The sequence below is a fragment of the Mesoplodon densirostris genome, chromosome 17 (assembly GCF_025265405.1).
Source record: "Mesoplodon densirostris isolate mMesDen1 chromosome 17, mMesDen1 primary haplotype, whole genome shotgun sequence".
Lineage (NCBI taxonomy): Eukaryota > Metazoa > Chordata > Mammalia > Artiodactyla > Ziphiidae > Mesoplodon > Mesoplodon densirostris.
In genome coordinates, this window is record NC_082677.1 from 32,806,818 (window position 1) to 32,821,782 (window position 14,965).

At 37.9% G+C, this 14,965-nt stretch overlaps 1 protein-coding gene across 3 annotated transcripts in view; it reads right to left on the minus strand.

Moving 5' to 3' along the window:
• The window catches only part of DIAPH3 (diaphanous related formin 3), a 550,032-nt gene that overhangs the window by 329,745 nt on the left and 205,322 nt on the right, over positions 1–14,965 (minus strand). For all 3 annotated transcript variants that reach the window (XM_060080302.1, XM_060080301.1, XM_060080303.1), the window contains 3 exons: positions 14,292–14,396; positions 10,924–11,226; positions 9,843–9,957 (listed from right to left, as the gene is read on the minus strand). In XM_060080302.1, coding sequence (XP_059936285.1) covers positions 9,843–9,957; positions 10,924–11,226; positions 14,292–14,396 — 523 coding nt within the window. The remainder of the gene's footprint in view (positions 1–9,842; positions 9,958–10,923; positions 11,227–14,291; positions 14,397–14,965) is intronic.

Genomic DNA, 14,965 nt, shown 5'->3' on the forward strand with positions numbered 1-14,965 from the left:
CTCCAGAACACAGCCCTTGACTTTAGCCCAGTGAGACTACCCTACAGAACTGTAAGATGGTAAATGTGCGTTATTTAAGCTGCTAAATTTGGAGTAATTTGTTAGAGCAGCTATAAAAAACTAAGACAAAGCCCCACCTGTGAGCATAATAATTCCTCCCACCTTTGCCAGCTAAACTATGCTGAAACTGGAGGGAAAGAGAGGAAAACGGATGAGAAGCTAATCTAGAGTCCTGACATCCCTGGGATACTGAATTTACTAACTCTGGGACTACCAACAACCAGACTTCCCTTTTAAATCACTTTTAACTGGGTACTGTTTCCCGCAGGCAAACTTTCTCACAGAGTCACCAGAAAAGATCGATTTACATACACTAATGCAGCATGTAAGTTTCTAAATTCATCATCCAATCTTAGATTTGGGGGCTGTGAGTCATTCTGAGATACACTCTTTTCGCTTCAAGAGTTTTGCCTCCCCTATCTATTACTAGACAGGCTGTCAGAGAAGAAGAAATACCAACACCTATTTTCAATTAAGTTCCAGACATCTGTTCATGTATTTCCTTAATTTGTCACCAGTTCAGGAAACAAAAGTTAGGCTAAACCATATGTATAAAATACAATTGTATACACTTGACCTAAATAATTTCTTGAGCTTACATCACAGAGCTGGAGGAGTAACCTATTCTTGAGAAATTATCACTCCTGTGAACATCATGCTAGCACTCTATGAAATGAAGAAAATGAACAGTTATCATCTTTCCTGCAAACCCTGTGGGGAATTTAGGCCATCAGCTCTACTTGGTACTCTTATTTGCCTATCAACTAAAGGTTCCCCACGCCTTAATGTGCCCCAGTTCCACAATGACATTAAGCCGTCCGTACCATCCTCGTTAGGTTGAAACTGCAAATAAGTGTCAAAATTAATGAATTATTGGGCTTCCCTGGTGGCGCAGTGGTTGAGAGTCTGCCTGCCGATGCAGGGGACACGGGTTTGTGCCCCGGTCCGGGAAGATCCCATATCCCGCGGAGTGGCTGGGCCTGTGAGCCATGGCCGCTGAGCCTGCGCGTCCGGAGCCTGTGCTCTGCAACGGGAGAGGCCACAACAGTGAGAGGCCCACGTACCACACACACAAAAAAAGAATTATTAACACGATCCAGTAAGGTTTTATAAAGAACTGAATGAGCTTTCCAAGATCACTCTCGAATCATCAGCTCAATGCTCTAAAACAGAATCACACCAAGAAAAACAAAGTTAAATTTTTCAATTTTTAAAGTTCATGAAATTACACACCAGCTCCATTAATGGGCACCAGCTCCATTAACGACATAAACTGAAAGGGAAAAAAAATCACAGAAAACTTTTTTAAAAAGAGGGAAATAAAATCCCAAACAGGTCTTTACATTTGTTCCTGATTCAACAGGTCCTTCTCTACAGAAACATAATAAAGCATTTGACAGTTAAGATGTACACAAAAATGAAAGAAACAAGAGGTATAGACCAGTATTCTAAAAGTCTTCCTAAGTGGCTATTAACATAGGTCCGTTAACAGAGCAGTTTCATGGTTTAGAAAGCTTCATTTGGAAATAAGGCCAGGGAATTCCCTGGTGGCACAGTGGTTAAGAATCTGCCTGCCAATGAAGGGGACAAGGGTTTGAGGCCTGGTCCGGGAAGATCCCACATGCCACGGAGCAACTAAGCCCGTGTGCCACAACTACTGAGCCTGCACTCTAGAGCCCGTGAGCCACAACTGCTGCTACAATGAACTGCTACAATGAACTGGGCATTGCAAAATATGTTTTAAAATATTCATCATATAATCCTCACAATAGACTTATGAGCTGGACCTTATCTCCCCCATTTTAGAGAGGAAAGACCTACAGCTGTAAGGGCTGGGGTCACACACTTGTAGGTGGATTCCACAGTGCCTCACTTCTCCTGCAGACTCCACAGCGTGATGTTAGTATTTACAGTTCAAATACTTACAGAAGTGAAGAGAGGTACCAAATGATGAAAGATGGTCTTAATAAAAAACGGCAGGTTTTTAAAGCCTTTAATATAAATTGTGGGATGAGGATGAACTGCTGTGGGGCAGTGGTAAGGTGGCAGGAGATGAGAGGAAAATTATTTTAAATCAAAGAAGAGCACTTTAAATAAAACATAATAGGATTTCTTTTAATCAGAGAAGCAGCATGGCATAGCAGAAGGAGCGATGGCTTTACGCTCAGATCTGTATTCCATTCACAGTGGCGGCTCCTTTTAGCCAAACTTCACTTGAAGAGCACAACTTTTTCTTACCGATAAAATGTATACAACATTTGCCTGGGGCCCTTTGCAGAATTGTTTTGGGGAGCAAATAAAACGATATAAATGAAGTAAACATAACTGCTAAAAAGAAAGACACATTATTAATACTGTTGTTTTATTATTGTCTAATTAGGGAATAAGTTTTCTATTTTTTTTTCCTTTTATGATATATGCTTTTATTAACAAATGCATTATGGTCTGTTAACATGGATTTAAAAAATGGATGGCCAGATGTTGGAACCACCATAAAAATTATTCTAAGTCGGATAAAATATCTCATTACAAATAACACACTAGCCCTTTCAATTACAAAACAAACCCAAAAACCACATTCCTGTGAATAGGCAGCAGTTGAGGCGAGGCCCCTGACCTCCACCTCACTCCCACATCTACACGTTGCAGCAGGGTCCTTAACTTTTTTTGCCATGGAGCCCCATCGGCAATCAGAGAAGTGGACCCCTTCTCAGAATAATTTTTAAATGTATAATTTAAATACATAAGATTTGAAAGGAAGCAAATTGTTCTCGAAGGCAGTTATTAAAATGCACTGTTTATGGACTGGTAACAAACATGTCTGGCAACCATGGAGATGGACTGCTCAGATCTCCCTTTAGGGAAGAACTTTCCACTCGGTTACAAAGGAGCACACTTAGCTGACAGGCTCCAAGCCATGAGCACCCTCAGGACCCTCCTCAGTTTTGGAACCCCAGCCAAGGACTGAGCACGGCAGAAGTAACCAGGCCTGGCCATCACGGCCCAACCTGGGACTCCTCTGACAGGCATTCTGGGCTCCAGCACTCCCTCCCAGCTGCGCTGGTTGAGAATTTCTCAGATTTGCATCATAGTCCCAGGTTCTTCCAGCCTAGTCCTGCTCACAACCACCTTTTACCTTTCACATGCATTACCCATCCCTTGCCCCTTAAAAAATCCCTCCTGCACTTCAACATCTCAGCATCTGCTTCCTGGAGGACCCAACAGACAAAATATGCTTCTTTATTAATGTCTTAAGTAACAAGGTCTAGCTGCAGGTCTAATAACTACTCTAATTTTGAAGTAGTGATGAGTTTCAATGATATTTCAATGTACCTGAAGCAATTCTCATGTGATATGAAAGTATGTATGAACCTTACAGGTAGAAACGACATAGGTACTGCTGTGTTTGTTGCCTATATTTATCATTGAAGGAAAAACTAAATTTCAGTTAGAGGTTAATGAAAGTGATGATGCTAAATTTTTTTTTCTTATCCAAGTTCATAGGCCTCAAGTTAAGAACTCCTGGTGTAGTGTGTGTCTGACTTTGAAATATCCATTCTTTTAAGGCACAGACACCTACTTAGACAAGTCAGAGCTGTGATAAGCAAAGGTCTCTAAACTGGCATTCTCCTCAGATGCCATGACAGCCATGAAAGCTTGTGGTAAACACAGAACATGTTCAAGGTATCAGAGCATATGCCCAAATGACCTAACCTTGAGGAACCAAAACAACAACAACAACAACACCCAGCCTACCTAAACACATGAATATATAATCACCTCCAAACCTAACTTATGAAATTCAAAGTTATAAAATTACAATAAAGTTATTTACACAGAAAGTTTTTTTTCTGTTATGAAAGAATTTACTACACTGTTTATTTTATATCGAATTCCTATAGCATGGAATCCAGCAAGAAGCGCTTATCTCCTTATGACTCTCCTACCAGCACGATCCCACTCCCTCCTTGTGCTCCAGGGATGGATCCAGGTACAGTGCTAACTCCATGTGATTCTCTCTTCCAAGCCTGGCAAGTGGTGTGTGTGGAGGAGGGCATGGGGGTCAGACAGAGTAGAGAAGAGAGGAAATGAGTGGCCAGATTTACAAAATATTATTTTAAGATTAAAGTAGCACATTCAGAAGGAGGAGCCTCATTTATATTTTCAGGAGAACAATGGTGTGCACTAACTATGAGTGGGAGTCCTAGTGATAGAACATACTGCAGACAAGGCAATCGAAAAATGCACTTTGAGCAATCAGAGGGCAACAAGAGATGCCAGGGTAAATGGGGAAGAAGACAGAAGAAGGAAATGCAGGAAATGGAAGAGAAATCCTAAGAGACAAAATCCTAAGCGATGACAATGGAATGTAATGACTTTACAATTTTGTTAAGGTTTGACAGCTACAGGCGCACCACTGAAAACTGCTACCAGAATTAAAATACCATGATGAGCTACTTGTAATACGGAAGGGAGACAGCATCCCCCAATCTACCACTAGTCAAGTGACGCTAGTTGAATCCAGTGCCCTAATACCATTCTCTTCTCCAGTGGAAGAAGAAAAAAAGAGAATAGAAAAAAGGAAAGAAAAAAAAGCCATGTTTATGGGTATACCCCCCCAATACAATACACACAAGTCCAAGCCTCCTCCTTTTCTGTTTATAGCATCAGTACAATATATAAGAAACATGCCTATTTACAGGGACCTTTAAACCTTCTATCACACCATGCCAAAGATATGCTGGGTAACTAAGTGTGTAACTGAAGCATTTTGTGGACTTGAAAGTTGCCTGTGGCTCCAACCTAAATAACCCCTTTCTTTATGCTCTCTTTAGGTTTTATTTCTCTAAAGCTTTCAGAATAAATTTCTGTTTCTTTTGCAACCCAACAGAGAATATAATTGGTAACAATGAGATACTCTCTAATGGTGAAACAAGCAAGACATTCCTGACCTATCTCATAATGTCCTTAAGTTCTTTCCAGATTCAGCCACTGACAAGAACCAAAATAAATCCCTAGAGAAATATTTAATTCGCCACTGACTTCCTCCCCAATCTTCCCAAACTAGTGTTTGTCAAACGTCTTTTCAGAAACCTTTAAGATGTTGAAGATATGTTACATTCATTTTGGCTTTATCTCTATATTAACATGCTCCCAAGAACGATATTTCTGTTATAAATTATATTGTTCACCTTAATGTAGGCTTCTGAGGTAGTTCAGGATTTTTTATACACTTTGGTTCATACAGAGGAATAAATTGTGTTTCAGATACAAAGCAACAAACTGAACACAGCCAAGTCACTGGGATACTCCATGGTTTATCACTCCCTACCCCAATACTTTGTCCACTGAACTATGATGTCAGAAATCTAAGCTTGATTTGTTTTTAAGTACATAATCCATTAACTGTGTCCATATGCCATAACTGTTCAGTTGAGAAATTATTTATAAACCAGTTTATTGGCCCTATCTGGCAAATACGATGCACCTGTTATAAAATTTGATTACTTCAGAAAGCTAACAATTGTGGAATCACATTTTCATAATAAATCAGTCTATGAGAAATAGACTAGTCATATACTTTCAGAAAGTCCTTTAATCCCTATTAAGTTAACAGTTTGTGAATAATGAAAGTAATTAATATTAATTTTAGTCGATAAATCCAACACCAATAACTCGTTAGTATATGTTAATCCATTTTCCAACAGCCTGTAAAAATTAACCAACAGATGCTTCCACTCTGGTAAAAAATATGCAGGTCATTAGCATTATTTGATGATACCAAATGTTCAATATAGTATATGAACATTGTGATTACATTTCTGAGAGATATACAAACAATGTTCTTTTATAACCTTGTTAAGTCTTAACAGAAGCCAGAGACAGTAAAACATGGCAGTCTTTTCTACAATCAAGATCAGTACTGGTTGTCCCACTCCTTGTTCTTAGACTTCACCTGCGAACTTGACTGTGCTTCACCAAGGCCACAGAGTAACATGAGTACAGGGCCCCTCACCACAGCGTCCCCAGTGCTAAACACAAGGCCTCACATTCAATGTGTCCCCTGTAAATACTTGTCGACTTGAACAATGGTAGCGAAATAGGATAAAGAGAAAAAGCAGAAGAAATTAAAGAGGCAGATGAGAAAAATACAAGAAAAAGATGATCAGGAAAAATGCCTATATGTTATTTTCAAAAGAATCTAAACTATGGAAAGCTAAGATGTATCTCAAAAGTTTAGGATGGAGAGAAGCAAGGAAAACAAAGTGAGATACTTAACAGGGAAATAAAGTATAAAAAAGAAAATGATACTACTGAATCAGAAAAAAACATGTTGATTTCATAGGAAATGGCTTAGAGGGGGGTTTCCGTACTCCTTAAGATATGACACAAGGCACGCTCCATTGAAGCAATGCTATAAAAGGCACAGGGAGAGGGCCTCCCTGGTGGCGCAAGTGGTTGAGAGTCCGCCTGCCGATGCAGGGGATACGGGTTCGTGCCCCGGTCTGGGAGGATCCCATATGCCGCGGAGCGGCTGGGCCCGTGAGCCATGGCCGCTGGGCCTGCGCGTCCGGAGCCTGTGCTCCGCAACGGGGGAGGCCACAACAGTGAGAGGCCCGCATACCGCAAAAAAAAAAAAAAAAAAAAAAAAAAAAAAAGTCACAGGGAGGGGATTAGTTTAGAAAGCAAAGTAAGTAAAATCTAACTGGAAAAAAAAGAAGAAATATAATAGAGGGCAACATGAGTTAAGAGGAAATGTCCAACTCGCTTACCAAGAACATCTTGCTCTATCTATGAGTCAGTGGGACAGGGTGCTATTGTGGAGAGTTAGAACTGTTTTGCAATTGTAGACCAAGAGAAAAACCTCAGCAGAGATGTGGTAAAGATTAAACAAAGTCACATGAAGAAGACCCAGCTCAGGGCTGGTATACCACAGATACTTAATAGGGATTATTAGTTTCTCTTCCTTTTCCAACTCCCAGGGTATGAGACCTCTGAAACCCAACAATCTTAACCTAAATGTCTCATAAACCTAAAGCAGTGTAAAATAAATAGCCATACTTAGTGACAAAAAATAAAGAACATGAGAGAAAATCCCAAGGTTCTTTTAGATTATTGGATTCAGTTCCTTTCTTTCTTTTTCCTTTCTGCCAATTTCAAATGCTTAGGAAGCACAAATATTGGCATCTACCATTTAAAATACCTGGAATGGAACATTCAACTATGTCAGAGAAAGAGCCCTGGTTCTTAGTCCAAACAGGTACTTCAATAAAAAAAAAATTAAAAAAAAATATTTTCTCTAAAAATGCACAACTCTTCAGTAATCTGAATTCTTTGCCCTTCCCAGCCAAGTTGTGATGCAAGCCAATGATGACAATCAACTAGCAGCCCGTGCCTCTATCTCCCCCTGCCTGCTAGACAGTGGAGAGCAACTATAATTCTACCTGGAACTCAACAATGAATAATAGGTTTAATTATGAATTCTGCAGAAATGACAAAATTGATTCAAAGTAACATTTGGTGTCACGTGAAACAGGCAAACATTAGCAGCCAGGCCATGAATAAAGAGACAAAGAGCAATCTATCCACCAGCCCTCTGTCTTGTCCAAGTTTTCTAAGCACCTTGCTCTTGCCTTCCTTTCTGACCTTTCCTATAAAATATCTACTGAAGTCCTGTCTTTCTGAAAGCAGCAATGAATAGCCTTTTCTAATGAAATACTAATAATGCCAAAAAGAACACTTAAGGCTCCTCAAATAATGCTTTCTAGGAATTATTCTTTAAAATCCAAACCAAAAAATAGTCACCTTCTCAGCTCACCATCTGTTGTCATTGTGAAATGTTGGCACTGCCCCGCGTTACAACCCTGGGCTTCCCCATCTTTCTGTTGATCATGGAAATATCATCTACTGTCCCAGAAAAGAGGAAGCAGCATTTGAGCTGAGAGAAAAGAAGTCATAGCCTCTGCCAGCCTCTAAGTCAAACCAAAGAGAGATTCAGGGCAGTGTGGATGCATGCACCAAGCCAGAGAGGCACTGATATATGGAATATTCAGAAAAGGATCATTATTTCCTCACCTTAACCTTTACAACTAGTATTAGATTGAGCAAATATGTTGATTTTTTTCAACCTTAAATCGTAAGACGAAAGTTAGATGACAAGAATTTTTTAAAGGTCCAATTATTTCATTTAGGGCTAACACTACAGCTAAATTAAAGACATGCTAACAAGTTTCCCTTTTGAGCCTCATTAATTAAGAAAGTAATCAGAGTAAAGAGGGAAAAAAAATAGAGAAGCTGGATCACAGAATTACTTAAATAGCTTTTAGGTACCACCCTTTCTACCTACTAGAAAAGCAGAGGGAAAACTAATCAATTCCAGATTATGAAATCTGAAATTCTGAAGTGTTTTACATGTAAATACACATTTTAACTGCCATATATTTTCCCTGATTGCCTGAAGAGTGCACTAATCTTATTCAAAGAAAAATTTTGATTCTCCATAATCAAAAGATAAAATTAAGATCTGCTTACTTCACAAGTTTTCCTATGGTAAGCTTGCTAAGAAAATGCCCCTGGTTTTGAAAGATCAAAATATATCATTTTTACTATTTTCGTCAAGACCAATGGTGTTCCAAAATATCTGATAAAGGCTTTGGATTTAACACTAATTCTAGAAATCTAATTTACAATTACCTTTTAGAGTTTCTAACTTACAATTATTTTTTAAAAAGAGTTTTTAATTTATATTTTAGAAAGCATTTCAAAGGAAAGCAAATGATTTTTTTGCCATCTGCCAACATCCCATGGTTGCTGTGATGACCAAGTTAAATCACGTATATAAAGCATCTAGCATGGTGCCTAGTACACAGTGGGCACTTTAAGAAATCAATTCTTCTGTCTACACCAAGCCTTCCCATCTCCATCCAGATGGAGAAAAGCCCACGCACAGCAACGAAGACCCAACGCAGCCAAAAATTAAAAAACTATTAATAATAATTTTAAAAAATAATTAAAACAAACAAAAAAAGATAATGACTGACCTAAGTGCCTTGTACTACAAACCTAAAATGTGTTACTTAAAAATGAACTGAACAGTATATGTGCATATCAGCCCTGAAATATAAGTGGTAGGCCCATGACACTGGATGAGACAAAATCAAATTTCAGACAAGAGTAATTCCTAAATATAATTGTTAAAAAGAGAAAAATCACACTGCACAGGTAAAAGCTATCTGTGATGGCTTTTGAAAATGAGTTCCATTGCATTTAATGAAAAGATGTTATAATCTACTCATAGACTCTATTTCAAACTAATTTTCAAGATGTTCTATAAATTTGATATTTCTATCCCATGTGAGTCATACTAATTAATTATGTGATAGTCACTGTAACATTAAAGGGTGGGAAAATTCTAACTAGAGGAAGACTTACATTTTGTTTTCATTTTTCTATTTCTCATTGACTACAGGGAATTTTCACAACAAAATTTTCTCTGAAAATACCCTCCTTTACGAAAGTCTAATTTAGAATATCTTCAAAGAAGGTATTATAAAGAAAATTTTTTAAGTTTTGTATCAAATCATTTATATTTTAAAAATTGTTCAGTTGATACTCTATATAAAAAATTAACTTCAGATTATTCACTGGATTATTCATTTATCCATTAGTAACATAAAAAATACCATTTATATGACACAAATAATACTTTCTAAAGGTAAGCATATAAAAAGTTACAATATTAAAATACTAAGAGTAACAAATAACCAAGATATTAAACTTACCTTTTGGTTGGCAACAAAACGTATTCTCAAGTTTACAAAGCAAATCCACATTTTCATACTTATTTTCATTTGCTTTTACCCAGAAACAGTCTTCAGTCATTTCCTGAGGTCTGATCTGCAGCCAGAGAGAAGACAGATTCACAAACAGTTGAGTGTGTCATCTGTCCCCCACACCCAATCACCATGTATACACCCAGTGCCCCAGAGCTGCCAGCAGATGTTTATGAAGTAATCTCCGTAAGATTTTTTTCCCAAAGTATGTTCAATGAAATACAAGATCTGCAGGAAGTTAATGTGTTATTAGGGGGAAAAAAAAAAAAAAGGTTCCGCTCTCAAATAGTTGGGGATTTGAAGTTGAATGAAATGAAGTTTGTTTCTTCTCAATTATACTTCTCCTAGTCTTTAGCAATGCTCAATTTATGTGACCATGAAACCATCATTCTGCAGGATTCAGAATTCCTATGTCTCGACAAACTATCCACTTCTGACAAGTAGTAATACCTTTCCCAATAGCTATCAACATAAAAATTCCTAAGAATAATGATTTTTTTGTACTTTTAAAAAACACTTCAAAATACAGAGTATAACCACAATAATGTTGAATTGCCAATTTAATTACAATCAAATCCCATTGTAACAACTAACATCAATTCCTACCCAATTTATAAACCAGAGAGCTTTAGTCAATAGCAAAGGGCTTTGACTCAACATTTTTATTTAAAATAATGCCTGTAGGGCCTCCCTGGTGGCGCAAGTGGTTGAGAGTCCGCCTGCCGATGCAGGGGATACGGGTTCGTGCCCCGGTCTGGGAGGATCCCATATGCCGCGGAGCGGCTGGGCCCGTGAGCCATGGCCACTGAGCCTGCGCGTCCGGAGCCTGCGCTCCGCAACGGGGGAGGCCACAACAGTGAGAGGCCCGCATACCGCAAAAAAAAATAAATAAATAAATAAAAAATAAAATAAAATAATGCCTGTTTATTTAATGTCATTTTGAACAGGGCACCCATTGGAAATTATATATAATTATATTTAAGTTTTAATATAGGTAACAGTATTATTTCTCTTTTTATTTCTGTTTTACCTTTAACCAATTCAATCTTCTCATGCTGGTCTCCGGTTTAAATTCTTTCTTTGGTTTTAACCCAAAAGGCAGGGTTGGTGGTAGGGGAGAGTTTCGTCCACTGAGAAATCCCAGGGGAGGTGGTGGAGGCACAGGACCACCACCAAATGGCATGGGCATTCCTGGAAGGGGAGGGGGTGCAGGTGGGGGTGGAGGGGGCAAGCCTCCACAAGAGGACAGTGGAGGCGGTGGAGGAAGTGCTGCATGGCCAGTTCCATTTTCTTTTGAAGAAGGCAAATAGGTACCAGGTGGCAAGGCACCAAACTATAGGGGAAAGAAAAAGAAGAAATATGACAAAGAACTCTCTACAAAACATGTTAAAATACACTTTTCTCAAAAATAAGGTATTCTTTTTTGGGCTTCCCTGGTGGCGCAGTGGTTGAGAGTCTGTCTGCCAATACAGGGGACATGGGTTCGTGCCCTGGTCTGGGAAGATCCCACATGCCGCGGAGCAGCTGGGCTCATGAGCCATGGCCGTTGAGCCTGCGCGTCCTGAGCCTGTGCTCCACAACGGGAGAGGCCACAACAGTGAGAGGCCCACGTACCGCAAAAAACAATAATAAAATAAAATAAAAATAAGGTATTATTTTAAACCAAAAACAACTGAATTTCAGCATCATCATGTGGTTTAACCTAAAAACAAAATTTCAAAGATTTTTTTCCCAATTTAAGAATATTATAGCTTTTGTTTTCATAAAAATGTAATTGTCAGAAATATTACTCCCCGTTTTGCAGTAGTTATGGCCAACCAGGTGGAGATGTCCAGGAGGCAAATGGCAACATGGGCCTAAAAGATCTGAAAGTCAGCAGTCTCTACAGGACAGCTGAAGAAGCCATGGGTGTAGATATGTTCACCCAGAGTCTGTAGCATGAGGAAAGGTTTATATACAGAATTCTACAGGACACCAGCATTTAAGTGGTAAGTAAAAAAAAATAAGATCCAGAAAAAGAGAGGTAAATAATATTGCCACATCATGCCTTTGCCCTTGAGAAAAAAAATCTAAGATTCTTAGTAGGACCTTCAAGAGCATGTCACGATCTGGTCCCTGTGACCACTAGGCACCTCTGTCCTTATGTTTCCATGGCATAATAACAATAGATGCATTTTTACTATCATAAAGGTGATCTGGGTTGATAAATAATTTTTTGTGATATGGTTATTTCCTGAAATTACTAACTTCAACTCTGAGTCATATAGCTATAGGAGTATTAATAAATCATTTAAAAGTTTTATGGCAGGCTTCCCTGGTGGCGCAGTGGTTGGGAGTCCGCCTGATGCAGGGGACACGGGTTCGTGCCCCTGTCTGGGAAGATTCCACATGCCGCGGAGCGGCTGGGCCCGTGAGCCAAGGCCGCTGAGCCTGCGCACCCGGAGCCTGTGCTCCACAACGGGAGAGGCCCATATACCGCAAAAAAAAAAAAAAAAAAAAAGTTTTAAGGCACAATTATTGAAAACAGATCATGTATAAAGGCTTGAAATCAATATCCAAGGTCAGCACAAAGAAAAAGTATTTAAGAGAAGTTGAGACCACAGTCAAAAAACATGCCTTATCAAAAACATTAAGAATAAAGAAGAATCACTTTAGTGTTATGCTGGGTTGCTGTGATCATGAATAGCACAGCCCTCTCAATGTTAAGGATGTATGTACATCATACTCACACTCAGTATACATTTATGGTTAACAATTAATGTCTTAAAACAAAGGTATGGTTGAATTTCTGCTCTAGATTTTGATGGGTGTGACAGACTTATCACTGATGGGGCCAGACACTGCGACCACCTTGCCCCCCATTCTATTCCCAGCACCTAACAGTACTTGGCTGTTAAGTGACGGAAGGAATGAAGTCACAGATAATACAACATATTTTATTCATAACCTTTATAATCAGCATAGCTTTGATCAAAGAGAAGTATATTAAGACAAATGCATAGATTTCACGAGAAATACAAACTTATCCAAAGGATTTGTCAGTTGTTATTCAAAAATGAATATTGTGGTCAGTGTCAAGTCTCTAATTACAGGCTTTCTTCTAATAGACATAAACAAAGGTCATCACTGTACACAATTTAAAACAACACAGGAGATTCCTTGATTTAATCTGCTTCAAAATGTAAATATATTCCCATTTTATATAAAAGCACATGCAGCAATAACATATCCAAAGATGGTGAATATGTTTTCTATAAGCTGAAATTTTCTAGAGTAGATTTACGAGTAATGCTTCAACTGGGAAAAATTAAAGAGAAAGGAAAGTCTAAATTTATACTAGCCCAGACCAGGAAAAACTTTTCATGAATATTTCAGCCATTGTCTATAACTCAATCTGAAATTAAAAAACACAAATGTTTCTTTAATATGAGAGACAAGGAGCCACATAAGAAAGATGAAAACTTTCAATAAATTGTGGTACCTTCTCTTGCAGCACTAAAGAAAGATGATCATTGAGAATTTTCTTGTAGATAGATTCTAATTTTTTTTTTTCCAAAACTGAACACTAACAGATAGCTCTTAGGTTATCTTCAGACAGACTCTGCAACAAAACTATACACTAAAGTATAAAAGAAAACAAACTCTCAAAATAACATAAGAAATAGTATACCTAAGACTATTTCAACATAACCATAAATTAGGATGAAAGGAAAACAGCAAAACTATACTTATTGCTCATCATCTTATGTGTAAATCTACATGAAAAAAATTTAGTTGTGAAAATTCTACTTCCTTACTTTCATCCATTTAAAACATGCACATGATGTATTTCTTGCTACCTAAATGCTTTATGTGTAGAGAGCGTATGTATTATCTGCTCCATAATCCAGATTTGCTCTCTTTTTTGTCATGTTTTAAATCTGTTTACTTTTGGAAATTGAAAAATTATCAGAAAATGTTCTCATTCAGCTAAAGGTTATCTTTCACTGCAAGGTACCCATAGGCTGAAGGTTTTCAAAAAATAAATAGCTTGAGCAATAATTTTCTGTAGTGGGATAAAGATCAGTGATGAATGACAAATCTAAGAATAAAAGACTTTCTTACCCTTAATGCTTAATTACCTAGCAAACACGTGACATCAGGTACAAAACCCAAACGAAACATAAGGAAGCAGATTAGTAAAAGTTTAGACATTCTTAAAAATGCAAGAAGAAAAAAAGGGGCAAAATCATTTAAAAAATAAATACAGTGGAATAGAAATACATATAAACAATAATACGAAAACATACAAGGGAAATTAAAGTTTCAACATTTTGATGCTAAAAACATATGATATGACCTTTTTTCCCCTGGTGAGCTTTCAATACCCAAATTCACTCCAGGTAGATAGTATTTTACCTGTGATTTAAAAGCTTGTAACTCTGCTTGAAGCTCCTTAATCTTTGCCTCTTTTTCCTGCAATTGAGCCTTAGTTTCTTGGTGGTCAGTAAACTCTTTTTCAATCTGAAACGGAAAAAAAGAAAAAGAAACAAAATCACACAAGAAAGAGAGAAAGATGAAAATAAAAAGCACTATTCTTCATCTAGAAATTTGATTCTAATGATCTGTTGGTAGAACATAAACTTTTATGAAAGGAGTGGTAGGTTTTTGCTAAGTCACCCACAGCTTTTCTCTAGGTCCCTCTAGGTCCCACCAAAATCATTCATTTGCAAAGGAGCAGACAAAGCCAGAAATGAAATCTGTGACCATCTCCTCTCAGCAGAACAAACTGGGCCCACAGTTATCCGGAACCCTGGCATTTTTCTTATACGTCCCTAAATATCATTGCAACTTTGTGTAAAATAATAGAGAGCTAGGCATTGTACTGAATTCCCTGACCCCTACCTGCAAAAACTTATACCTGAAACTTGTCTGAAGTTTATCAACATGATTTAAAAGAATTCCACTTTAATATTTTGTTTATTAATAAATAACTCCACTTTGTAAATGCATCAATTACTTTCTTTTTTCTTACTACAACATCATGAGGTTTAAGGACCTGATGCAGGCTCTAACCTTCAACAACAGTTTAA